Source organism: Lethenteron reissneri, chromosome 64 (assembly GCF_015708825.2).
Source record: "Lethenteron reissneri isolate LAM-NWPU_2019-01 chromosome 64, ASM1570882v1, whole genome shotgun sequence".
NCBI classification, from domain to species: Eukaryota; Metazoa; Chordata; class Hyperoartia; order Petromyzontiformes; family Petromyzontidae; genus Lethenteron; species Lethenteron reissneri.
In genome coordinates, this window is record NC_083842.1 from 6,046,555 (window position 1) to 6,073,963 (window position 27,409).

Below are 27,409 nucleotides of genomic sequence, written 5' to 3' on the forward strand. Positions count from 1 at the left end.
CGTTTCACACGCACAGTTTATGGCAAACAGGCAGCGAGCCTCACTCATTTCAAAGGGCATTTACCGACACTTGCAACACGGTTTCCCACAGTACACCCGAACAAAATCGCTATCCTCAGGGTGTAATGATTAATCTTAATTTTAGAAACTTTCGTGACTGCAGGAATTATTATTTGGTTCTTTCGGTTAAGTCACGTCTAAAGATAAAATAATAAATTAAATTAAATAATGATTAACTCTACTCCCCCACCCTCCACTCATCGAAAAAATAGTGTCCCAGAAATAAAATATTTAATTGCTTCGGCTATTTTTTATTATTTGGTACCCCGGGGTACCGCCATAAAGATAGTTTCTTGTTTTCTGCTTAGCCTGTGTATAACGTCAATGTCCTTGAGCCAGGTTATAGAACTGATATACGTTATCTCTTTCAGAAGAAAATCCCTGAGTGATGCAATTATAGAGGGATATTGTTTGGGTCTTTCGGTAAAGTCACGTAGTTAATAACAAAAAACTACGTTTCGATCGCAACACAAGTGGGGTTTTTTTCCCGTCATCCTCCTGTTGACGACCACTTGCGTTGTGATCGAAACGTCGTAGTTTTTTGTTATTTTCTTTCAACCTAACTGTGATTTTACCGAAAAGTCACGTAGTTTGGTTGAACGAAAATACGAACTATAATGAAGGACAACCACAAAGCAGGGCCAGCGTGCTTGCGACCTAGTCAATTTGTATGGAGAGATTGTTTTTTTCCCTTTCAACGAATTACAACTACGATCTAACCTCAAATGCCAACTGCTTTATAGAGGGGTTCTCTAGAGCTGTCTATATGCCCTTCAACCAGCAGTGATGTGATCAAGCAATTGCAGGGCTGCACCTTTATATATACAATTCTGCACTGATTACAAATGTATTATTTAAGCACATTGGTGTGTTGCTTGTCATTAGGTTTCGTTTTCCAAAAGCACTCCACCCTGCTCTATTTCGCCACTTCATCATTTTGACCTCGGTCTCCATCTTCAATAACTTCCCTGCGTCGACTGCGAAGTGCCTTGCAGGTGTGCGCTCTGGCAGTGCAGCCTGTGTGGACTTGGGCAGGGCACGTCGCGAGAAGGGATGATTGCGGTGATCAAGACCAACGTGGGAGTGGTGGTCAGAGGGAGGGAACACGGTAGGACAAGCCCACCACGGAGATGGAGCGACGAAACCGGCTCCTGTTGTGAATGGATTGTTGCATCAAATGCGTCTCTTAAAATAGCAAAATGGCATATTTAAATAAATCAATGCATGTTTACAAATAACTTTGACACTAAACACATGGGCATTAAACCATTCACCCAATTTGATACATGGTAACTGTTTGGGTTGCAATCTGACTCGATAAATGTTATGAAAAAGAATTAATAATAATTGTGTCAAATATGAATTTCATATTCAATTACAACTCTGAGAATATAAACAAAGTATTTCTTGATTGGTCAATAACACTGCCTGAAATGAAAAAAGTGACGTTTAGGGCAATGGTCCTTTTTCATAAAACTTGTGATATATGTGAAACAATATCGGTCTGACTGTCATTGACATGTATGTGGAGATGGGCTTGTAGGAAAGTGTCCTTTAATGTGTGGATATATACATTTCGCTTTCGGTCATATCACAAGCAGTTCTGTGATGTCACTTCCCACAGCCCGTTCACTAACACGGGGTGATGCACTGCTGTGCAAGTCCGTAATGGATGCTTCACCTCATGACATGACGCCGACAGCACAATTGGAATAACATTTGTGATAAGGAAATTGTTTACTGTTGATTATGGTTTGTCTTGTGTTCTGTGTAGTTTAAATAATTTGTTCTCCCGTTGTAGTCGTGTCTGCTCCATTACGCTAAATGTAACCGAATAGTTTTCACTGAACACACTTTTTAATCGTTTGCCTAAGTAAAAAAATGCACATTCTGATGATGTTCTAGAAGGGCTAACAAGCACAAATGTGGAGCAACTATATAGTTGAGTCTCTGCTCGTAACTTTGTAAATACAAAACCCATCATTTCATCATTTTTATCTCTGAAAAACGTGACGACCAGAATTTGATGCATTTTCGTTTTCAAATCTATGCCTACGAAACTTCATGTGGAGATGATTTTAGGGTACTAAGTGCAAATATGAAATGAGGTTCTCAGGATATTTTAAAAGGTACTTTGTACATTTGTAATTGCATGATTTTGGAAAGTGGGCAAGTTTAATTTATTATATTTTTGGGTTATTCGTGAATCAAAAAGTCTGGTGTTTCATATTTTTGCAATAATTCAAGAATTAAAGGACAATAAATAAAATAACAAGTTCAACGAGTCTGAGTCTTTTCAGGAAAGTATATATATGTTCAACTTCTTTCGCACCGTACGTAGCCAACCGTGTTAATTGGAGGTGCGGGGGAAGGCCAACAAACTAAACACAAAAAGCAGTTCTAAAAAAACTACAACAGAAGCTGTGAACAAAAGGATGAGGGAGGGGGATGGGGGGAAATGTGGATCTCAGTGACCATGTCGTATATCCAACACGCATCATGGACACTACAGTGTAGCATAGAAAATAAATCCCAACGCCGATTGGTACCCGTGACCCTGTTGTAATGGGCAGCAGACCCTATCCTGCTACTCTTGATCATCCTTGAGGGGTGAGCCGAGAGCAGCCAAGTTGAACATCTTGTTCAGCCATGCATGTGGCTAATGCTGGGGTTGTTAAACGACCAGTAAGCCGGTAACCCTTGCTATTGTCGATTACGGGTTCCAAAAGTCAGGAAGCATAAATCGTATCCTGTTGAATATTGCGAATGAACGCACTGCACAGCACGTGCGACTTATTGGCCACCACAAGCCACACCTACGGCAGCCACATCAAGTTCCCGTGTGGTGCACTTGTTTCTTAGCTAAGGCATCATTTGAGGTGCAGCGCTGTAATTTGCGTGCTCATGCTACTGTTGGTGGAAGTGCCTCCACGAGAGGGAACCCTCAAGGGTATCTGTTCTACTCATGATGAAAACGTGTTGGAAGAGGTGGGTGTATCCACTCTTTACCCCACCACATGAAACCAGCTGATCGACTAACTATTGAGTGCCCATGAAACTGTTGGGTGGACAGAGGCAAGGGCATTTAATAAACTTTCTCCATTCGTTCAACTTCCTCGCCTAGAGACTGAATCGAACCACTACCAGGATTGCAGTTAAGTGTGATCACCATTACACCACGTAGAAGATGGACACAAAACACCAGGTTGTACATGTATATTTATTGTTCGACATTGTCTTATGCGCGGCAAACCAGTAATTGGGGGGGGGGGGGTTACCAGTTTTTACAATTTAGTTACCGGTCATGAAAGTAAAAATATGTTAACAAGCCTACATAATGGAGTGACTCCAACCTTTCAAAATTAGCCTCACGTTGACAATATACCAAAATTAGCCTCACGTTGACAATATACAATAGGGCACATGCTGAACATGTTAATGGGAGACAAACTGCAGGAGAGAGATGTAGCAGGTTCCGTGTGCCGTCATAAAAGGTAAAGGTGCAGCAATGCAATGTCTTGCTAACACCACGAGTGGTGGAACAGCTTCTACTATATGGTATTTGGCGTCATGTTCCACGTGGTGGTGGAAGTCGCCACACTTCACCCCAACACACGTGACCTGCTCATCGACTAACTGTGGTGCACCGATTTATGCTGCTGGCTGGACAGGCGGTTGGGGGAGGATTTAAGAAGCGTGACCATTGTTGCAACCGCTGTGCAGGGAGAACGAACTGGTGACCTCTGGGTTGCACGTCCAGTGTGCTAAACATTGCACCACGATTGCATCCCAGCGCCTCCTCGTACGGGTCTGCAACTCATTCTATGATGCGTATCACAAGTGGGACAACCAACCACATTTGAAAAGAATGCTGCACTTGCAGGGACAGGTATGGGGAAGACAAATGGCTCCTAATCTGGAGAATGGAACGGGCTTGGCAGTGCAATGTCGTCGTCTCCCGGCTTATTGAAAGGCAGAACGGAAGTGGCCTCAATCCTACATGTTTAAACGAAAAGATAGATCATACGAGACGGAGCAAGTGTAATAACATATGCAAATATAATCTCCACTGGAAATCGTGACCAATTTATGACTATCCCTGAAATCGGCAGGGCGTGAATGATTACTTGGCTACGAGACGCGATTCTAGCGCTCACTGCACGAGTTTTCCTTATCGCGAAATTAAATTATATCCCTGCACGAGTTGTCCTTATCGTGATATTTAATTTTATCGCTGCACAAATTTTCCTAATCGCGATATTTGTCACGGAGCAAGGCCCAGGTCACTCCTCCTCACACGCAAGGGGTGTGGTTGGACGTCTTCGCTTCAGCGAGCACAGCGGCCACGCAGCTCACGCAGTGGCCCCGAGCCCAAGTTGATTGCAGGGCCCCTAGTGCCACTCTCACACAGGGGCTGTCCCCTTACAAGAGAAACCCTCGCAGTCTTTCAGAAGGAACACAGCGCAGCGAGTACACAGCAGGGTGCAATTACATTGGCGATTGTTTACATTTGTGATGGATGACAATAACTGTGCCGTATACTCCGGATTAGAAGACACACTCTTCCCTCCTTATCTCGCTTAGCAGTTAGTGATGCGTCTTATAATCCGGTACGTGTGTGTGACCACATTTGTGTCCGTGTATTGACGACGAGCACAGGTTTAGGCTGCGTCTTACTGTTCCGGAGCGTCTCGTAATCCCGAGAATGCGGTGACTGTCGACTCAGATAACGACGCTGTGGGCGGCAGCCTCCTCTGTTCTCGTCTGAGACGCCGCCCGCTCCATGCACCCAGGAGCGACGCGGGTCCCAGGTGACGATGGCTGCAGTGCTACCGGACCCAGGTCGACCGGGGAACCCCCTATTCGCAATGAGGCGGGGTGGGGAGGCGGCACTGTTGGCGAATCCCATCATCAGCCACTGTCACCACCACCACGAGTGGTTCTCGTGACCCGCGCGGTCTCCTTCGTGACCCGCGCGTCAAGGGGAAGAAGACCTCGTGGCGGCGTCTCTGCCGCTCCTGCGAGATCCTCGCGGCGCGCGGATGTCGCGGTCGAGGTCACCGCTGCTGCTCCGGCGGGGCGACTGTCGCCTGCGACGCAGCGTGGGGTAACACGGAGGTCGATTTGCGAGATAATTGTTATAATAATAACCTCGCTTTTATACAGCGCCTTTCATATGGAAGTTTTCTCAACGCGCTGTACGTAAAATGAATCTGCACGCACAAGTATTGATAACATCGAAGTCAAATAAAAACCTGCTAATGACGATATTCATGACTACACTCGAAGTAACCCATGATGTGGAGGATGCTGTGCGGAGCGACATTCGCTGTGGTTGACAGGACGAGCGAGTTGCAGGAGGATGGTCAAGGAGTGTGTCACGATGTGGCTGTACGGCGAGCTAGGATGCGATGTACAAAACAACAAATGTATTCGTGATTATCCGGGCTCATGATGGACTCATTAACGTTCTTATGTTGTAGTCGTTTTGGATGGATCTGCATTGCAGCCTATTGTTGGTATAAGGAGCACAGCTGCATGTAGCTGCAATTATATTGATGCATGTGTGCATGTATCTATACAGATGCATGTGTATCTATACATATGCATGTGTATCTATACAGATGCATCTATACAGATGTATATGTGTACTTTATATACGTGTGCATGTAGCTGCATTCGTACATACATATGCATGCTCGTGTCTACATACAACTGTAGGTGTATGAATGTACAGTATGTGTCTACATACATACAAATGCGTGCGTGTATATATGCGCGTGTGTATGTACGTACCGTCACTTTCGTTACGTCATTTCCCTTGCAACTGCACTGAACCCCTCTGCTCACATTTCCCCGTGCACGATCTCCGCTCGTGCCCCCCCCCCCACCGGACCAGGCGGCTTCGCCCTCCGCCTGCAGTCGACCTCCACCCGCCCACCCGCCCGCACGTGGCGCGTCGCCTCCACGTGGCGCCGCCGCCGCCTCGCGAGGGCTGCGAGCCGCGAGACGCACGTGCAGGGGGGGGGGACACGCGTCTCGGTGCGGGGGCGATGCAGTTGGCAGCATTTTTGCCAAACCAACTTGAAAATAAAAAGTGGCAATGTGTTTTTGAAGTAATCTTGATTTGAAACTTTCGTGACTGCAGGAATCCATACTCTTTGGTTCTTTGCTGATGCAGGCCACGCTTTACCACCTGATGACGGACGCTTGTGTTGCGCCCGAAACGTCGTGATTTATTTTATTTTTATACTTACGTGACTTTACCGAAAGAACCAAAGAGTATGTGTTTTTGAAGGTAGAGAATTTCACTGCCATTCTTGTCCAACAGCGCTAAGAGGTAAAGGTGCAGCGCTGCAAGTGCTCGCTCACGCAAGTGCTGGTGGAAGGGTCTTCACTAGAGGGAGCTCTAGAGATTCCCTCTAGGGGTATATTTGAGCGACGCTTCAATGCTTGTAAGGGATGGGGGTATCCGCAGTTTACCCCACATCACACGACCGACGAACTGTGGCGTCATTGAATAAACTCGCACAATCGTTTTAACTGCCGCTCAGCAGTTCCCTCTATACTGTAAGACGCTTTCAGCCACTGAATGGGTGCTCACATGTGAGAGGGAACCAGAGCACCCAGAGAACACCCACTCGTGCAAGGGGGTCACACTCTATCCCACACAGACGGGACAGGTGGGAGTCCACGTGTTTCCTGCGTTGTCATCTGGCGACGAGGGTTTACCGACGAGCATGGCAGTGGGGAGCAGTGGCACGGTGGCCCCTGCACTGCGCTACGAACCCGCCAGCTCGAGTTCGATGCCGGCCACGGCTCCCGTCAGTGGCGAGTGACGTCTCGCCTGGCCCCAGGCGCTCTCCACTTCACCAGGCGGCGTTGAGCGGCGCGGTGAAGCACGCGGAGTGAAGCAGCCGCCCCCCCCCATGGGCGACACGGCGCGGGGGAGGCCTTCACCAAGCAGTGGATTGTGAAGGGTGGTGCGGCATTTGCAGTGTTTACATTTACAGTGTTTACGTGTACAGTGTTTACATTTACAGTATTTAATTTACAGTGTTTACATGTAAAGTGTTTAAATGTACAGTGTTTAAATGTACAGTTTTACATGTACAGTATTCTCGGATTGTATTGGTCGTGAGCGGGAATCAAACAGGGGTTCGTATCACCGTGCACTAACCACTACACTCCTGCTCCACATACACCCTGAGAGACACTCGCCAACTTGTAAGCAAAGTAGATTAAGGGTGGCGGTTGTGGATTTGGGGTGGTGGTTGCAATGTGAGCAGGGTGTTACTTGTTTTTGTAACGTTAGTTGGTTATTGGTGGTGGTTGTGAATGTGGGGTGGTGGTTGCAATGTAAGTAGGGTGTTACTTGTTTTTGTAACGTTAGTGGGTTATTGGTGGTTGTGAATTGATGGTGGTTGTGAATGTGGGGTTGTGGTTGTGAATTGGCGGTGGTTGTGAATGTGGGGTTGTGGTTGAGCGATACCGCTTTTCCATGAGCCACAGAACTCGACTTCTTACTCCAGTTGCAACCCCCATCCACAACCCGCATCACCACTTACAGTCTACTCCAGTTGACTGCCATTTTTGGCTGGAGCCTGTTGCTACGACTTGGAACATACACAATGAAACTAACACATAATAATAAACATCTGAACATGCAAGAAAGCATTGAGAGGTGCATGCGTGGACCAGCAGCGAGATACTGAGGTACACGTGGATAAAAAGAACACGAGCTTCAGACACCATATTGATGGTTATAAAAATGGGCTTGTGCAGGAAACGGACGGGACGGGTGGCTGAGGCGATTATGGAAGTGGCAGCCAAGGAGGGAACACGACCGAGAGGTTGTCCAGCACACAGGCGGGGCGAGGAACTCGGCTCGGGTGCAGTGGCGGGACGGATTGTCGCATCGCAGAACCGAGGTGAAGGTAGCTTGGGGAAACTGTCATCCAGCAGTGGAGTGTTCATAGCTAGAATTTCGTCATAATAGCCAATGCGTTTAATGAATACGTATAATGTATGCATAGATACCATTAAGTGAATTGTGAACTCAATAGCATATGTGTATTAAATTGTAAACACGACTGGAGGTAAACGAGGCTGCAAGCGCTGCGTTTGCATGTGGGCCCTGCCTGGCCATGGTGGAGTGCAGGCGCGTTGCACCATCACCCACCGGTGCGTTTAGTGCACTGCGCTCGTTTCAGATCAATGTGGACACTTTTGTTTCTTCATAGAGGGAATGTAAATGGTCACGTGCCACTGTTTTAACTTGCGTTCCTAATTTCTCACAATGCCATGCAAAAGAACAGGATTTTGCAGTCTATTTTTTGTGTACTTCTTGAGTGTTGTAGAGCCAGCAATAGCTACTTTTATAAGATGTGTCGAATCCTCAAAATTGTTCAACCAAATTGTACAAAGATTGGCCCCTAAGTGTGCAATGCAAGTTAAAGTATTAAGACATTCTTTTGGTCTTTCGGTAAAGTCACGTAGATAGGTACAAATTGATAAAAAATATATATATTAAATGAACAAAAAACTACGATGTTTTGATCACAACACAAGCGATCGTCATCAGGAGTAAAGAGGGGGAAAGCTGCTGAATGCAGACTGTTTTATAGGTTTAAAATGGGTGTAGTACTAAAGTCATAAACGGAGTGGGCGGGGCTAGTGATGTTAATGTGAGAAATTAGGATGTTAATGTAAGATCGCAGAGCGGCCTCCACGACGAGTGCGCGGGTGGCTATGTTAATGTGAGAAATTAGCATGTTAATGTAAGACCGGAGAGCCGCCGCGACGTCGAGCGACGTCTGGAGGTGGCCACATTGGCGCGATAAATTTCACCTGTTAATGTGAAATGGGAGAGCCGAAGCCACGGAGAAAAAAATATAATTTATCATCGGAGGGTGGTGGGATGGGAACATCACAGCTAGTTAGGACTTAAACTGGTTGATGACGTCTTTCCAATGATTGCTGAGTTTGTACCCATCCTCTCGGTTGAAATTGTGTCTGTCTGTATATATGGAAGTGCACTAGGCATTGGCTGATTGAACTCCAGCAGCATGGACGTGAACCTTTAATGAAGGGTTTCTTCCTTTGGTCCATCTTTTCCCATGGGCGGTGCCATGGCCCTGCAGTGTTTGCCATTTGTTACAGACGTTTGTGGTTCGAGCCCAGTGGCCTTCCTGGACAATTCTGTGGATGTATTAACCATAAGTAGCACCATCTGTTTCACAGTGGATGCTAGAGATCCCCGGATTTTACTAGGCAAGAGCAGACCACTCTGTGCTGGCGTAAGGGTTCAGACTTGCCAAACTATAAAATTACCATGGAAATGACTCAATTTGGATTAAACATAACAATCATCACCCTGGCAGACGAATGCTCCTGGTCACTCTTGCAATTGCCACTATCCTTGTCTTTTGAGTTCTCACCTGGCTAAACAAAATAAACGTAGAAACCTGTTACACCGCACGCAAAACAGGGACATCTGCACTGAGGTAGGAGAGGAAGGAAATGAGGTAAACACTGAGATAATTAACGTTCTGGTCATGCAACCCCGAAATAGCCGAGTCGACCTGAGACATGAGACCATGTCAATTCCACAACACTTGGCGTCACAAACATGATTTCCACAGCAACATTCACAGCATTGTATTGTTTATTGTTATATTATATCCATATGCTGGTACACTGAATTATTCGATATATGGATGTGCCTGCATAATTCCGAGCACATTTTGATGAGGTTAACAGATTACAAGGTTAAGACTGATTTGGTTTGAATTACATTCCCGAGAACAGTGGTTCCCAGCCGTGGACCACAAGGCCATGGGCGGACCACGGAACTGTCACAGACACGGTGATCCCTTTCACAAAACCCTCTATTTTGTACTGCACTTGTATTTTGTACTGCCGGTTGTAAAACTTTATTTAGATCATTCAATAAAAAGCTAATTAATTGTTATGGGTTTTTTAAATTAACATTCTACAATTATTTTACTGAAGTGAAAGTTAGACAATTTGTGTACAAGGTGATCCGCGAACGAGTTTTGAGGGATGAGGGACTGTGGATCCAAAAACTATAAGAACCACTGCCTGAGAGCGACCAAGCCAATACAATGAGCACGGTTCGTACCTGCTTATACGGACATTAATAAAACCCACACCAACAATGAAATATTGTCTACATGTACAAATTTTAGAAGATACTGTCAGAATTGGCTCAAATGTTGTAGATGTTTCGAGTTCTGTACCCAGGTGCCACCAATCAATAACACAGGAGAGTCATGAGAACATACATGAACCATTATCGATGCATTTTCAACATATTCCTATCCATGACAAGAAGCTTGAACGAAGACTGAGATGAGATAAACAGCAACACAATTCTCAAGCCCCCTGTTCCAGCGAGCCGCTCCACGAGAATCGGCAGTGCAATGGGCACGACACCGCACTCCTGTCCCTGCAGTTTCTTGGGCTGTGACCTCTCTCTCAGCATCGCACTCTACTAGACCAGCTAGCCGCTTCATTCTGTGCCTGCATATCTCAATGTGCCTCTTGCTGTGCATAAACCAAGGTCACCAGAGAACTCTGCAGGTAAGGATTGTGTTGTCTCCTACTATATATAATGCCCTTTCACTTAATGAGAAAACACATCCCATCATGTTCAGAAGACCACAACCATATTCCCAAGAAAGTAAATAGTCATCCATAAGATATATAGAAATTCCCCAATTAAACAGAACAAAGTATCTAAACAGTATTAATCAGTATTACATAACTCCTCTTATCCATTTTAATGAGGGACCATTATCACGTATCCTATTCGTGGTTTTGCTCCACTTACCCACAAAGGTAAAATTGCATATAATCGTGAATAAAATGAAATTGCCACGCAATTCCACTTATCCACGAAAAAAACACGGATAATCAAAAGAGTTTTAGAGTGTAGTGCATGTTGGGAAAGAGGGTGGTCAATACTTGCAGATAACCCATAGATATCCACAGGTATTGAAATATTATATTTAATCAGATGTTTAGCAGGAGTTACAATAGTTAATTAGCATCGTGATTTAGTCGGTATGGGGGTTTGGGGAGGGGTTAGTCTTTTAAGCGCAGCAGAAGTTGACAATACATCATGACCTCTGACGTTACAAAATTGAATACTATGCATGAGCAAAATTATTCTAAGAAAAAGAAAAACCTGGGCTTTGGCGCAAAAATTGTGTTTTCTTTGTAGCTCCATACAGAATGTAAAACATTGCGGATAGGCTGCGGGTAAAAGTATGAATTTTCCATGACTCAATTTAGCTACGAATAATATGGGGTACAATTGGAAGCATTATGATTTACAATAGGAAACAGTTTTTGCAGATAATAGGAAGAAAAGAGCTTGGGTAAGAACATTTTTTGCAGATGCTATAGGTGCCACGGATAATAAGAGTAGTGGTTAATAGCGTAACATAAGATGAGTTCTGTATAAATGTTTAATCACAACTAAAGGGATCATGAATCTAAAGTTAAACTCCAGAAAAGAATTGACTTATCCAAGCAAAGAGCATAATCAGTGCACCCTTACACAGGTGAATGACTGTTGGAATTTACTGCACTAGATTACCAAGTCTTTATGGAAATTGCACACGAGCATGCTCCTGTGGGAAATAGTGTGCTCTGATTATGTTATTTATTTTTTATTGTGTTACAAGTCCTAGTTGTGGTTTACGGTAATCTGTTTATAATTTAAGATTTTCCACTAATTTCTGTATTTTGTAGACAAGTTCGTGCATATGAGAGCATTCAATAGCGGTGGAGTTGTAAACCACTTAAATCACGTAACTTTGGGAGAGAGTAAATAAAGTAAAGATGTATAATTGTTGCGCATCCTAACAAGGCAGAAGTGAACATGGGCACTTGTCCAAAACTATTGAATGGTGCAGCTCTTCTTCTTCTGAGCTGAAAAATAGAAGAAAAAGCAATCACAACGCAGTTGGCGGACGTGAAGGACACTTGCATTTATAACGGCGCAAATATTTCAAACAATGCTGCTATGATTTGGAGCAAGGTCACGCTTTTGGTACCTCCCGTGCAGTTGCTTAGAAGCTATAAGCAGCACAAAAATATCGATCAGCCTCTGAGCCACTGCTTCACTTGATGCAGCAGCACATGTACTTTATGAGTCAGGTGACGAACGCAAGCCACTGGGACAACGAGTTCGATGTTTGTTGTACAGGAGATCTTCGAACATCTCGGGGGTTACGTTCTTGGATCGTGCCACGAAAGCCAAAACCGCGTTATTCAATCATTAAGCCTTCCCTAAATAATGTGGTAAGGTACACGGCAACCAAAAATAGACATCACAATTGAAATAAGTATTGTCTCTATGTCAAATTAACTCGAAACTAAACAATTGAAATATGTAATAAACCATACAAAAAACGACCCTAGACAATAAAAAGGACTATAAATATTGAATAAATACTTTACTTACCGTTGATGATTATCCAAAGCGGGTGTGTTTGTCGGCGAGTGGGGAGCGGTAGTGCAATGGTTAGCGCGCTGCTCTATAAACTCGACGACCTAAGTTCGATTCTGGCTCACGCCCAACAGCAGCGACGATTATCTGAATCAGTCCTGGGCCTCCCCTATGTCGACTCAGCCTCAAATAAGTACCTGATGCGATTTGTAAACATCTCCACTGGGGACACAAATGCGTGGTGCTGGCCGTCATAGGTGCTCGCTAACAGCAAAATTCTCCAACAGTCCGTTACGGGGTCTTTGTCGTTGTCTGCAAGATGCTTGCACGGCAAAGGTGGCGCTGACAGCGAAAGGCCAAAACTAACCCCCGCGGTAGCTAAATTGGTACACAAAGAGGTCGCCCGAAGTAGATCTAAACCGTGAACGATAAGCCTGAGATATTCAAGGGTATCCTGTATATGTACAGCCCTTTGTTAATCCACTGCTGGATGAGGGCATCCCCATGGCATGTACGTCATGGGGTTTAAATGACCATACTTCGCCATGCTAGACAGTGCGGGCTGGTTAAGATAGGGAGCATAAATGCAGAAGCATAAAAGTACAATGGGATTTTCTGCACTGCCCTCTGCTGCCCACAACGTAGCCCTACCTACAACACATACAGTGCAGGCGTGATTTGATATGTGCATTGTAAGCCCGATAATGGATTAATTACTAACCCGAACTGCTTGCTAACCACATTGAACGTATACGCCGCACACGAAATATATCAGACATGTGACAACGCATTATTCATCGGTTAAATATATTACACTCACGATGCACACATCGGGTCATGCGTGTGCGATTCCATGACAACACCAATGCAAACACTGTTTAATGTTACTCTTAAACTAAAGGATCTAACCAAACTGTACACATGAGATGGAACAATTAAGAAAAACACAAATGAGACAAAGTATGAGACAAACAATATTGATTATTAAATCTAAGCACTTCCTCAAACCGTCACAAGTTTTCAAATCACCAGCAGGGTAAATCATATCATGCCTAATTCAAATGTGATGCAGCTGGGGCTTCATTCCCAATTGCACAAAAGCGGCTTGGGTCTCGCTTATGACTGACAACAGCTGGGATAGCACAGTGAGTGAACAGCCTCAAGCGTTGTGCTACCCATCGTTTCTGATGGAAAATCAATAACATTGGCAGAGAGATGTGACTGTCAATGACATATAATAGTAACTTTTCGATGTCCTGAAAAACGGCCATTGCTTGAAATGTTGCCTATAATATATATTTTGCCTTATAGGATAGTGTTATTGATGAATTCGTTGAATTTGTATTGTCTGCTCATGCACCATTGCCAATGCAGTATCACTAAAGTATTTGTTTCGTGAGTAATTTGTGAAGTTTAAGACATTCCTAAAATATTCTGAACTGTATCATCTTCTTATATATAAAAGTCTCCGCACGCTCGCGCTTGCGGGGGATTTGGCTCTCGGACAGTAGGGTTTAAGACCGAAATATTTTCCAGGCGGCACGCCCTAAGCCCCATGGTGGGTTTAGGCTATTCCGTTTTCCCGTCCGTAAACTTTAAAGTAGTTTAATTAACACATTTGTGCCGTTTCTATTATTCATTATTTACTTATTGCGCGACATCGACCGTACCAAGTGACGCCAATTGCGTGGGGGGGTGAGGCGGACCCTGCCAAGTCATGCGCGTTCGCTCCAGCTCACGGGAGACATTTTATTTTACGCGTTTAACATGGAATAGATATACACATCACGCTGCCGATTTATCTTCACAGTGTGATGTCCCCCCCCCCACCCCAATGCGTGCAGTTACTCATATAAAGTCCTTAGATATTAATTTTATATTATTAAAGCGGTTACATAGTATTATTATGGCGAGGGCGGGGGGATGGTGGGGGGGGGGGCGGGGGTAGCGGCCCAGCTCGCAGCCTGGCAATGTCTCACCTCCGGCTTGCCAATCTAGGCGAGGCCGCGGGCTCTGCACGGGACGAGGCGTCACCACGCCAATGTAAAGTACAATTTTATTCAATCTTTCGCTAAAAACTCAGGTTTATTGTTTACTATTATTAAACAAATACGTTTACAAACATTACAATGATAATGTTTGCGTGCACATAACAACTCTGCTTCATTCTTTACTATTATTAAACTAATAAGTTGCCTAATACTCTATTACTATTATAATGTTCGTGTGCAGAAACTAGATGCGTGTGCCTAAAGTCGATGTCTGTGTGTGTGAGTCCATGTGTTTGTGTGCGTGTAAGTCGATGGGTTTCTATGTGTGTGGGTCCATGTGTGTATCTGTCTTTTTCAAATGGACAACGCCCCGTGTGTGTGTACGTACAAGTGTTTGTGTGTGTCAGTCCATTTGTGTGCGTATCTGTCGCTGTGTGTGTGTTAATCCACATGTGTGTGTTAGTTCATACGTCTGTGTTTCACTCGATGTGTGTACATCAATGCGTGTGTGTGAGTCGATGTGTGTGCATGGCTCCATCTGAGTGTGTAAGTCAATGTGCGTTTGTGTGTCTATGTGTGTCGATGTGTGTTTGTTAATCCATGTGTGTGTATCTAAAGTAGATGTCTGTGTGTCACAGTCCATATGTCTATGTGTGTGTAGGGCAATGTGTGTCAGTCTATGTATGTGTGTGTAAGTCCATGTGTTTGTGTGTGTGAGTCGATGTCTGTGTGTGTCAGTCCATGGCTGTCTGTGATAGTCGCTTTGTGTGCATGGCTCCATGTCAGTCAGTGTAAGTCCATTTCTTTGCGTGTCTGTAGCTCCATGTGTGCATGTGAGTGAGTGAATGTATGTGCTTTATTGACCTGCTCAAGGCCTATGATACCATCAGTAGGCCTGGCCTCTGGGTTGTTCTTCATGCTTTCGGAGTCCCTCAAACTTTGCTCATGATCCTTAAGGACCTTCATGATGGTGAGCGGCCCCGCGTAAAACTACATGGCCGTCAGTCAGAGCCATTCCCTCTACACCTTAGGGTGTAACAGGGATGTCCTCTGGCTCCACATTATTTAACATCTTTTGACCACGTAGTTCGTGAAGCCTTCAATGGCTGTTCCCGAGGAATTACCATATGGTACAGATACAATGGGAGGCTGATCGATGCCCGGGTGCGGTCAAGGGATGCCTCCCTATTGCTCAACCATGTTATGTATGCCGATGCTCTGGTGATTGCTGCTCACTGCGGTTGAACCTGGAGCTTGCCACTAAGAGGTGGAGCCTTACTATCAGCCCCACCAAAACTAAGCACCTGCCTGGGTATTTTGTACCATCGAACAATCCACCCCCACAACTCACAATTGGTGATGCGGTAGTTGTGGAGAGATTGCCGAGATTCCCATACCTGGCCAATGTGCTCATGACCGGCTCCGGTTTAACAGCAGAGGTCTCACTCCAAATCAGTCGAGCGCCATTATCTTTTCATCGGCTGTGTTATGCTGTGTGGAAGCTACCTGGTCTTTCGCTCCATGAAGCTCCAGGTCTTCTCGGGCACGGTAATTCCCTCCCTTCTCTACGCTTGCGAAACGTGCACCCCCCTAATGGAACATCTTCACCGGTTAGAAACATTTAGGTTGGCCTGCTAACGATCCTTTCCTGGATTTAACCATATATATGTGTGTGTGCGTCTAAGTTGATGTGTTTCTATGTGTGTGGGTCAATGTCTGTGTGTAAGTCCATGTGTGTATCTTCCTTTTTTGCCCGAGCAACGCCGGGTACTTACCGCTAGTATTACAATATTCATACGACACAATGTGTTATACACATTGCCCATTCATATTGATTTATAGAACGATTCTTTATTTTAGCTATGGGATGCTAAGAGCTATTCATGTGATACGGACTCGACGCTAATACAATACTCACCAGGCACCTGCACTTAATAGTGGCAAGGGGAGGTAGGAATGACATAGACGCACGATTAGTTCATTATCATCATCAGAGCCCGGGTTTGGGGACACCCTCTATACCTCGTTTTTCTTCCTCTTTTTTCTTCATTGCTTCCATGCGTTCCAATTGTAGTCCCTGAATGTGCTGCATCACCAGCTGCTGATTTATCTATTGGGAGAACACGATTAACAAATGTAGGCAGAGGTTATATATATGCTATGGACTGTTTATCTGGATGTGCATTCATTTAGCGGAGTAGAGATGCTTCTCAATTATAGGCCTCAGTAGTGTTGAGATGGACAACATGCAATATGACTGTGCATCTACGATCACAAGTTTCCACCAGTGACGTGCGGTGAGGTCAATGGCTGGGGAGGCACTGGTTACTGTCAGAGCCAGATTCACACACTGAGGGGGGCGTGGCCTCACGGAGGGGGCGTGTCCTCAGTGAGGGGGCGTGTCCTCAGAGGGGGGCGTGTTAGACACGTCCCCACGATGTGATAGTTGCCTCCCTGGTACTTTTTCATTGCAGTTTCATGACGAGACCAGCGAGCCTAAATATCTTTATACACATACGTGAAATAAGTTACCTGGAGTATGGAAAGCGAGGACATGAAATGAAGGGGTCTACCAACATTATATTAGTGACATGCTGAGATAGTAACAGGCACGCGCTTATTGCCCGCGCTTCATCCAGTTACTGAGAGGTTGCGCAATCAGAGAGGAAGCTGAACTCGTCACTGCCTCACCTCTCGTCTCTTCCTGTATTTGCAGCGGAGCTCCGCAAATTTGGCGATTTTAACTATAAAAATGATTGGAATCGTACAGAAATGATATTTATAACACAGATCAGTGGAAAAATTTTGTTATTAATTTTATTTGATTATTATTTTTGTACTTTTCGTAACAGCTATTTTTATTGGAGTATGACAGGTGAGGCTTTGCCTCCCCTGACCGCACATCCCTGGTTTCCACAATGACAACTTTGCCACGTGAACATTTCACACAATGCACATGTCACAGTAAAGCAGATCCCTCACAATTTTGGATTATATGTGTAACAGGGATTAATATTAACTCATCTAGGAAAATATCACTTGAATTTATATTTCAGAACAGTCCAGCAGTGGGATGTTTGGACAGAGCCATGAATAACAATAAGTACACTTGGTATTCTTATAGCACCAAGGCTTTCACAAAGGCATTATATTTATGCCTTGTAGGCATTAGAAAAGTTTTTGTCATGCATCTACTGCACACATGGCTAACAGTGACAAATCCCGGACCGTGACCCACGTGCCAACCACATGAATGAGTGTTTGGCTTCATGTAGGAGGAAACGGAGTACCCACAGAAAACCCACATTTACACGAAGATGACATTGAAATGCTCTGGACAGTTGAAATCTTCAGGAACTCGTGATTTTGCATAATGCATAAAGCTGAGAGCTTTTGTACACGCAGTGCACATTTTTGCATGTTGTTGAAATATACATTACAACACCATGGGATTGCACTGTATATGATGACTAGCGGTAAGTACCCGGCGTTGCTCGGGCAAAAAAGGAAGATACACACATGGACTTACACACAGACATTGACCCACACACATGGAAACACATCAACTTAGACGCACACACATATATATGGTTAAATCCAGGAAAGGATCGTTAGCAGGCCAACCTAAATGTTTCTAACCGGTGAAGATGTTCCATTAGGGGGGTGCACGTTTCGCAAGCGTAGAGAAGGGAGGGAATTACCGTGCCCGAGAAGACCTGGAGCTTCATGGAGCGAAAGACCAGGTAGCTTCCACACAGCGTAACACAGCCGATGAAAAGATAATGGCGCTCGACTGATTTGGAGTGAGACCTCTGCTGTTAAACCGGAGCCGGTCATGAGCACATTGGCCAGGTATGGGAATCTCGGCAATCTCTCCACAACTACCGCATCACCAATTGTGAGTTGTGGGGGTGGATTGTTCGATGGTACAAAATACCCAGGCAGGTGCTTAGTTTTGGTGGGGCTGATAGTAAGGCTCCACCTCTTAGTGGCAAGCTCCAGGTTCAACCGCAGTGAGCAGCAATCACCAGAGCATCGGCATACATAACATGGTTGAGCAATAGGGAGGCATCCCTTGACCGCACCCGGGCATCGATCAGACTCCCATTGTATCTGTACCATATGGTAATTCCTCGGGAACAGCCATTGAAGGCTTCAAGAACTACGTGGTCAAAAGATGTTAAATAATGTGGAGCCAGAGGACATCCCTGTTACACCCTAAGGTGTAGAGCAGGGGTCGGCAACCTACGGCTCCGGAGCCACATGCGGCTCTTTACAGGCTGCTTCTTGACGATGAGTACAGTGTACTCAGATGCATTGCGGCTCTTGAAATACTGAATTTTGTACCGAATTGGAAAGAAATGGCTCTTCTTGTTATTTTGGTTGCCGACCCCTGGTGTAGAGGGAATGGCTCTGACTGACGGCCATGTAGTTTTACGCGGGGCCGCTCACCATCATGAAGGTCCTTAAGGATCATGAGCAAAGTTTGAGGGACTCCGAAAGCATGAAGAACAACCCAGAGGCCAGGCCTACTGATGGTATCATAGGCCTTGAGCAGGTCAATAAAGCACATACATTCACTCACTCACATGCACACATGGAGCTACAGACACGCAAAGAAATGGACTTACACTGACTGACATGGAGCCATGCACACAAAGCGACTATCACAGACAGCCATGGACTGACACACACAGACATCGACTCACACACACAAACACATGGACTTACACACACATACATAGACTGACACACATTGCCCTACACACACATAGACATATGGACTGTGACACACAGACATCTACTTTAGATACACACACATGGATTAACAAACACACATCGACACACATAGACACACAAACGCACATTGACTTACACACTCAGATGGAGCCATGCACACACATCGACTCACACACACGCATTGATGTACACACATCGAGTGAAACACAGACGTATGAACTAACACACACATGTGGATTAACACACACACAGCGACAGATACGCACACAAATGGACTGACACACACACACAAACACTTGTACGTACACACACACGGGGCGTTGTCCATTTGAAAAAGACAGATACACACATGGACCCACACACATAGAAACCCATCGACTTACACGCACACAAACACATGGACTCACACACACAGACATCGACTTTAGGCACACGCATCTAGTTTCTGCACACGAACATTATAATAGTAATAGAGTATTAGGCAACTTATTAGTTTAATAATAGTAAAGAATGAAGCAGAGTTGTTATGTGCACGCAAACATTATCATTGTAATGTTTGTAAACGTATTTGTTTAATAATAGTAAACAATAAACCTGAGTTTTTAGCGAAGGATTGAATAAAATTGTACTTTACATTGGCGTGGTGACGCCTCGTCCCGTGCAGAGCCCGCGGCCTCGCGGTTAGATTGGCAAGCCGGAGGTGAGACATTGCCAGGCTGCGAGCTGGGCCGCTACCCCCGCCCCCCCCACCATCCCCCCGCCCTCGCCATAATAATACTATGTAACCGCTTTAATAATATAAAATTAATATCTAAGGACTTTATATGAGTAACTGCACGCATTGGGGTGGGGGGGGGGACATCACACTGTGAAGATAAATCGGCAGCGTGATGTGTATATCTATTCCATGTTAAACGCGTAAAATAAAATGTCTCCCGTGAGCTGGAGCGAACGCGCATGACTTGGCAGGGTCCGCCCCACCCCCCCCCCACGCAATTGGCGTCACTTGGTACGGTCGATGTCGCGCAATAAGTAAATAATGAATAATAGAAACGGCACAAATGTGTTAATTAAACTACTTTAAAGTTTACGGACGGGAAAACGGAATAGCCTAAACCCACCATTGGGCTTTGGGCGTGCCGCCTGGAAAATTATTTCGGTCTTAAACCCCACCGTCCGAGAGCCAAATCCCCCGCAAGCGCGAGCGTGCGGAGACTTTTATATATAAGATGACAAGGGGTAAACGATCTGTGCATTATCGCATCCGACGCAACTTTGTGAATGACATTGAATCATAAGATCGGACCAGCGGCACAAGCAGCAGAATGTGATTGGATTAAGAAAGAGTTGCGTGTCTGTGTGAGTCAACACGCAGGATACTCTGCTCATGGGCCTTACAAGGTGATGCATTGTGAGGTTTTGCAATCACGTTGCATGGTTTATTTCTCTTTCGCCTTAACGTATGTGACTTTTTAAAATTATGCTATTGCAGTAACATTTTATTTGCAATGTTTTGTGCTGAAATAAAACTGCATCTGAAGACACGGTGGCCAGCACACATTTTATAGCCATCAGATGTTTTCCTGAGAAGTTATCTTAAGTAATCTTCATGCTGCACCAGTAATCTTATAAAGGGGGCTCCCTTTCTACTGTAGGGGTGTTAGAGAGAGAGCCGTTATGCATGGCAGCTTATGGAAAACAAACACAGTAGGCGGGGCTACGTGAGTGCACGGGGAGGTGCTCTCTACGACGTCCGAGCCAGGCACCTGGGGAAGGCTGATTCGGACGTTATGATCCCCCGGGGCCCCACCCCTCAGCGGGGGGTTGGGTATAAAAGGGGATGTATCAGAGGGCTCGGGAGTCATGTTAAGCTAACCAGTGAAGACTGAAGACGTCTTAGCTAGAGCCCTGGACTCCCCTGGTTCGCCGTCCTTATCAGGGCCGAACAGGACCGAGCCAGCGGCGTGGTCCCGAGGTCCAGAGCCGGTGCTCTTGTCAGAGCTGGTCTGGGACTCAGGGTACCGGGCCCGACTTACCAGTGTCGGGCCAGATAGCCTCCCCTAGCCCGTTAGAGGAGGACTAGGAGGCAGGCTAGAAGTAGCTAGCGTGTATCCCCAGCTAGCCGGGTGAGGGGGCCGACACCCCCTCTAGAGTTGTATGCCACAACCGTGCTGTGTATAATAATAAACCCGTGTGCCTCCAACTCCGGCGTCCAAGAGTCGTGAACTCTACTACATCTGGGGTCAGAAGTAAATATCTACGAACATGGACACGTGCCGGACAGCTCGAGTCAGGGTACCGGAGGGGGAGGACACCGTTGCAGTCGGGGAGCCCGGGACGCCTGAAGAAGGCACAGAGCAGTCGGAGCCGGATGCGTCCACACCGCAGCAACAGGAGAATGGGGAGCCGTCGACAGAGGGGCTGAGGCAGGCGCACGCTAAGCTGGCGGAGCTGCTGTACGCCGCTGCCGCCATGCTGGACCACATCACACAGCTGGGGGCTGCTGGACCGCCACGGGGTGACGGCAGCCGACGACCACAGCGCCTTCCCGCCATTTCGACGGAGCACCACTTTGAAAATCCCGCCATTGCCGCAGCTGCTGTTGAGGGCGTGGCCGGGTTGAGCATCGCGTCCAATGGCGGGCATACAGTACCTGCCGCGTCATCACCAACGGACGGCGCGTCACCACGGGTGCGACCGGCGATGCCATCGGTTGTTCGCGCCGAGGCAGAGCCGGGTGAGGGGGACGGGGGAGTGCGACCTTCCGCGGCAGCCGCTGCGTTACATCAGCGACTACCTCCACTCAAAGAATTTGTGGGCGAGGAAGGCGACTGGGGCGGCTTCCAGCGGCGCTTCCTCGCTCACCAGGAGATGGCGCAGTGGACAGACGCCGAGGCTCTCCGCGCGCTGCCGGCACTCCTCGACAGCGACGCCCTCGCCACTCTAACATCGGCACCGAAGGAGAGGCGCTCCACGCTGCAGACGGCGATGCAGCTGCTGGCTGCTGTCTACGGTCCGCCGTCGGACTGTCGCCAACTCTTTTACGATCGCCAGCGGGGGGCAAAGGAGTCGCCCCTGGCGTACCGCACAAGCCTCCTGGCACTGGCGAAGGCGGCCTTTCCACGGATGGACAACGAAGGTGTCGACGCCATGGTTACGGAAAAGATACTCCTGCTGGCGGATGACTTGGAGATCGTCATCGTCGCACAGGACGACGCGGAGATGTGCTCCCTCCAAGCGGCACGACTCCTCCACGCAAACCTGCTCGCGCAACGACGGAAGGCCAGCAAGGCGGCGAGCGGGCGTGCCGTGGCTGCAGCCACCCTCCCGGCGGAAGAGATCTGCGCCGTCAACCATCAACGGCAGCAGGGAGCGGGAGTATGGGCGGACCGGGGCGGTTCGAGCCATCTCGACCATCCATCGTCGTCGCCAGCGCTCCCGCGCTGTTACAACTGCGGCATCCGGGGCCATGTCGCCTCGGGGTGCCGCTCTCCTCGGCAGCGCGGGATGACACCTCGACGGGACGCCGGCCCTCCTCCCAAGCTCCATCATCATAACCCGGCGAGTCGCGGCACCCCACATGTTTGGCCCACGCACACGCCCGTCACACACTCAAACACCGCAGCGAATGGGGGGTCGATATCGCGCACCATCGCACCAACACGCACCACTCTGGGTACTCATATCGAACCCAGCCAGTGGTCCGTGTTGGCCCATCGTGTTGTAGCCGCATCGTCGGGGTCGTCTGCTGTTGTGGGGCACATCGACGGGGTTGAGGTGCGCATCCTGGTCGATACGGGAGCATCGGCGACTATTATTTCTGAATTAATTTACAATATTCTCCCTGTCCAGAGCCGTCCTTTGATGCCCGTTAACGTGCCATTCTATGCTGCTAATGGGGGCTCGCTTGGCATCATTGGACAAATTCGAGCCCAAATTTGTGTTGGGGATATTAAATTGTCTGGGCCGATTTTTGTTTCCTCCTCGCTGGCGGTTCCGTGCCTGCTGGGGACGGACTTCCTGGCCAAAATGCCGATTAGGATATTAATCGACCAGGGATGCATTGAGCTCCCGTCGGGCCGACGCATGGCGTTTCTGCCATCCCCCGTTACGAGTCGGACGGCGTTCGCGACGGTGCCCGCGTTCGTAGATAGAACGGTGCGCGTTCCTCCGGGGGCACAAATGTTGATTCCCTTGAAACTTCGGCGGCCCTTCGCTAAGGGCATTGGGGCCCAGGGGGTTCTGCTGGGGCCGTCTAGGGCCGGGGTTAGTGGACCTCATTTACTTCCGGCCCAGACCATAGTAAGAGGGGACGGAGACCCCTTCATCGCGGTCCTCAATGTGGGCTCGCAGACGGTGGTGGTCCCACAGGGGACCGTGCTTGCTCACGCAACGCCGGTGCCCTGCGAGGAACCCGTCGCGAATCACGTGAGCGCTGTCCCTGCGCCGCGACCACATTCGGACAGCGATGAAGGGTGGCTCGAGGCGCTTTGTGCGGGATCGACGGACCTGTCAAATTCAGAGCGTCAACAACTTAAAACACTACTGCGGGAATTTTCCGACGTTTTTAGTCGGGACAAATACGATTTGGGCTGCACTCACCTGCTGCGTCACCATATTGATACGGGTGACAGCGCGCCAATACGCCAGAATCCTTTTCGGTTAAGTCCCGCCGAAAAGGACCATGTCAAATCAGCTGTTGATGACATGTTAGCCGCCGGCATCATTTCTCCTTCCACCAGCCCTTGGGGAGCGCCGATCGTCCTAGTTAAGAAACAGGACGGCTCGTTGCGGTTTTGCGTTGATTTTCGGCGCCTTAACAAAATTTCGGTGGCCGACGCATACCCGCTCCCACGGATGGACGAATCGCTTGACGCCTTGGCGGGAGCGCGATTCTTCTCCACATTGGATTTACTTTCGGGATTCTGGCAGCTTCCTCTGGACGATGATTCAAAGCCTAAGACTGCTTTCCGTACACCGCACGGCCTGTTCCAATTCAACCGGTTGCCGATGGGACTCCACTCAGCGCCGGCAACTTTCCAGCGTTTGATGGAATTAGTTTTGGCTGGATTGCAATGGGATTCGTGCTTGATTTATTTGGATGACGTTATCGTCTTTAGTAAAACATTTGACGAACATCTCCAGAGGTTGCGGGCGGTTTTCCAAAAGATGCGGGCTGCTAATTTGAAATTCAAACCCCAAAAATGTCATCTGTTACGCGAATCGGTGCGTTATTTGGGACACATCGTGGGACGCTCGGGTATTGCTACCGATCCCGCCAAAACGCAGTGCGTCAGCTCCTGGCCGACTCCCACCTCGGTGGGAGAGGTCAGGAGTTTCATTGGCTTCGCGTCCTATTACCGACGGTTTGTCGCCGATTTTGCGACGATTGCGAAACCCCTACACGCTTTAACGTCGAAAGGGGTTCGGTTCCACTGGGGACAGGAGGAGGAGGCTGCTTTCCGCTCCCTTCGGGACGCCCTGGTAAAAGCTCCTCCCTTGATTTACCCCGATTTTTCTAAGCCCTTTTTGCTTGACACCGATGCGAGCAACACGGGTATTGGGGGCGTGCTTTCCCAGGTGGTTGACGGCGTGGAACGGGTGGTCGCGTATGGTAGTCGGGTGTTGTCTCCTGCGGAGCAAAGATATTGTGTCACCCGTCGGGAACTGTTGGCAATTGTCTATTTCATCCAACAGTATCGCCCATATCTGTACGGTCGGCATTTCACCGTCCGCACAGATCATGCGGCACTACAGTACGCCCTGCGAGTTCAACAACCATCGGGACAATTTTCTCGATGGTTGGAGATTCTCCAGGACTTTGATTTTGAAACCACCTACCGTAAGGGCGTTCGCCACACCAATGCGGACGCTCTGTCACGCATGCCAACCACCTCCAAATGTGCATGCCTCCTGGGGTCTGGACGTTGCAGGCCTCCAGGGGACATATCGGTTCCGGTCTTGGCGGCCGCCGACGACGACGAAACATTCATTACTAATTCGATCGCACAACAGGGTAAAGATTCCCTGTTGGAGTTGCCCGTCACTGAATGGGGGCGCCTCCAGATGGAGGATACCTCCCTCCTCGGGTGGCGTCGTCGCGTCGGCGGTGCTGGGCGGGGGAGGGGTGATGCCGACGCATGGGAAATAGTGCAAGGTCTGCTGATGCATTGGGACGGGAAATCCCATCGACACCGGCTGGTGGTTCCTTCTGGGTTGCGGGGCAAGGTGGTGTGGGCCGCTCATGAACGCCTCCTACACCTGGGGACCCAAAAGACCCTCGCCTTGCTCCAACTTGATTTTTTTTGGCCAGGCATGACGAGGGATGTTGGGGATTTATTGGGGTCATGCCCTCGATGCGCGCAACGAAAACCGCCAGCACGGGAATCTAACCCACCCTTGCAATCAATCAAAGTGTCCAGAATAAACGAGCTTGTCGCGCTGGATATTTTGGGCCCATTCCCCGCCACACCCAGGGGCAATAGATATTTGTTAACTGGTGTGGAGTATTTTACGCGCTGGCCTATGGCCTGGCCCCTTGCCAACCAGTCGGCAGCAGCCATCGTGGAGGCCTTTGTTCAGGGCTACGTCCTGGACAAAGGTGCTCCGGAGCGGCTGCTGACCGACCAGGGCAGAAATTTTTCCGGAAAACTACTCCTACAAGTCTGTGAGCTCCTTGGCACGAAGAAAATTCGTACCTCCCCGTATCACCCGCAAACTGACGGGATGGTCGAGCGTCTGCATCGCACCATCACGTCAATGTTGTCACAGCAGGTTTCGGACTCACAGACCGATTGGGACCTGCAAATTCAAGGGGTCTTGGCGGCATACCGGATGGCCCCCCATGCGGCTACGGGATTTTCCCCCTTCTACCTCATGTACGGCCGCGAACCGGACCCGCCTGTTCGTGCCCAGCTGCAGATCCCCGCGCCGCAGGGTAAAACTAAATTGGCTGACCATGTAAAATTTAATCTGGCCAAATTGACAGAGGCACGGGATGCTGCCATGCAAAACTCAGACCTCTGTCAGAAAGCGAATGAGCGGCTCAGACTGGGTCGGGCGCACATGCTGCAGTGGAAGCCGGGGGACAAGGCATGGCTGCACTGTCCCCAGGTGCCACTCGCAACCTCCTCTAAGCTGGTGCGGCCGTGGCGGGGGCCTGTGGAGGTGGTCGAGGATTTGCGACCGCAGTGCGTGCGCATCAAATGGGGGAAGCGGCGGTGGTTCGTCCACCCCTCTAGATTAAAACCCTTCGTTGCGGTACACATCCCCACTTCACACACGCGTGGCCAAACATGTGGGGGTTCGACCGACTCACTGGATCCGTCTCCGTCGCGCTCACCTAATGCCTTGCCGGCTGTGCCACCTCCAGGTGCATCAGGAGTGACGGGCTCACGCCCGATCACCCCTCCTGGGGATGCCAAGGGTCACGCGGCGTCAGATGAGGACTCACTCCGAAACGGACAGTTGCCACCTGACGGTCCGCCACCCGGGGTTACCCCGTAAGAGGGGCCCGCTGCACGGACACGCGCTAAAATGCGCAGACTGTTGTGAGGCCGGAAGATGTGTACATAGGTTGTGTTCATTGTGTGTTGTGTGTGTGGTGGGTTCCCTGCAAATTGTATATAGACTGTTTTTACGGAATTCGTATTTAATCGGGGGGGGGGGGGGGGGTGAGTCGGGTTGTTTTCTCTTCTCGCTGTTGCGTTCTTGTTGTGTTCTTGTTGTTGTTCTTGTTATTGTTGAAAAATAGTGAGGCACACGCGCGGTCAGGGGATAAATGCACTTTTATTGTCATTTTTTTTTGGTATGTTGGCAGCCGGGACGGCTGCAAGCTATGCAGGGGGGGGGGGGGGGGGGGGGGGTGATGTAGGGGTGTTAGAGAGAGAGCCGTTATGCATGGCAGCTTATGGAAAACAAACACAGTAGGCGGGGCTACGTGAGTGCACGGGGAGGTGCTCTCTACGATGTCCGAGCCAGGCACCTGGGGGGGGCTGATTCGGACGTTATGATCCCCCAGGGCCCCACCCCTCAGCGGGGGGTTGGGTATAAAAGGGGATGTATCAGAGGGCTCGGGAGTCATGTTAAGCTAACCAGTGAAGACTGAAGACGTCTTAGCTAGAGCCCTGGACTCCCC

General features: G+C 48.2%; 2 protein-coding genes across 2 annotated transcripts in view; both read right to left on the reverse strand.

Moving 5' to 3' along the window:
* The window catches only part of LOC133359101 (uncharacterized), a 600,431-nt gene that overhangs the window by 347,178 nt on the left and 225,844 nt on the right, over nt 1-27,409 (reverse strand). The gene's annotated exons all lie outside the window — the stretch shown is intronic.
* Nucleotides 9,757-27,409, reverse strand: part of LOC133359139 (embryonic protein UVS.2-like) — a 73,622-nt gene continuing 55,969 nt past the window's right edge. Inside the window, exons 15-16 of the mRNA XM_061577537.1 lie at nt 16,555-16,642; nt 9,757-12,021 (exon numbers count right to left, since the gene is read on the reverse strand). Of these exons, the coding sequence (XP_061433521.1) occupies nt 11,990-12,021; nt 16,555-16,642 (120 nt within the window). The 3' untranslated portion in view covers nt 9,757-11,989. The remainder of the gene's footprint in view (nt 12,022-16,554; nt 16,643-27,409) is intronic.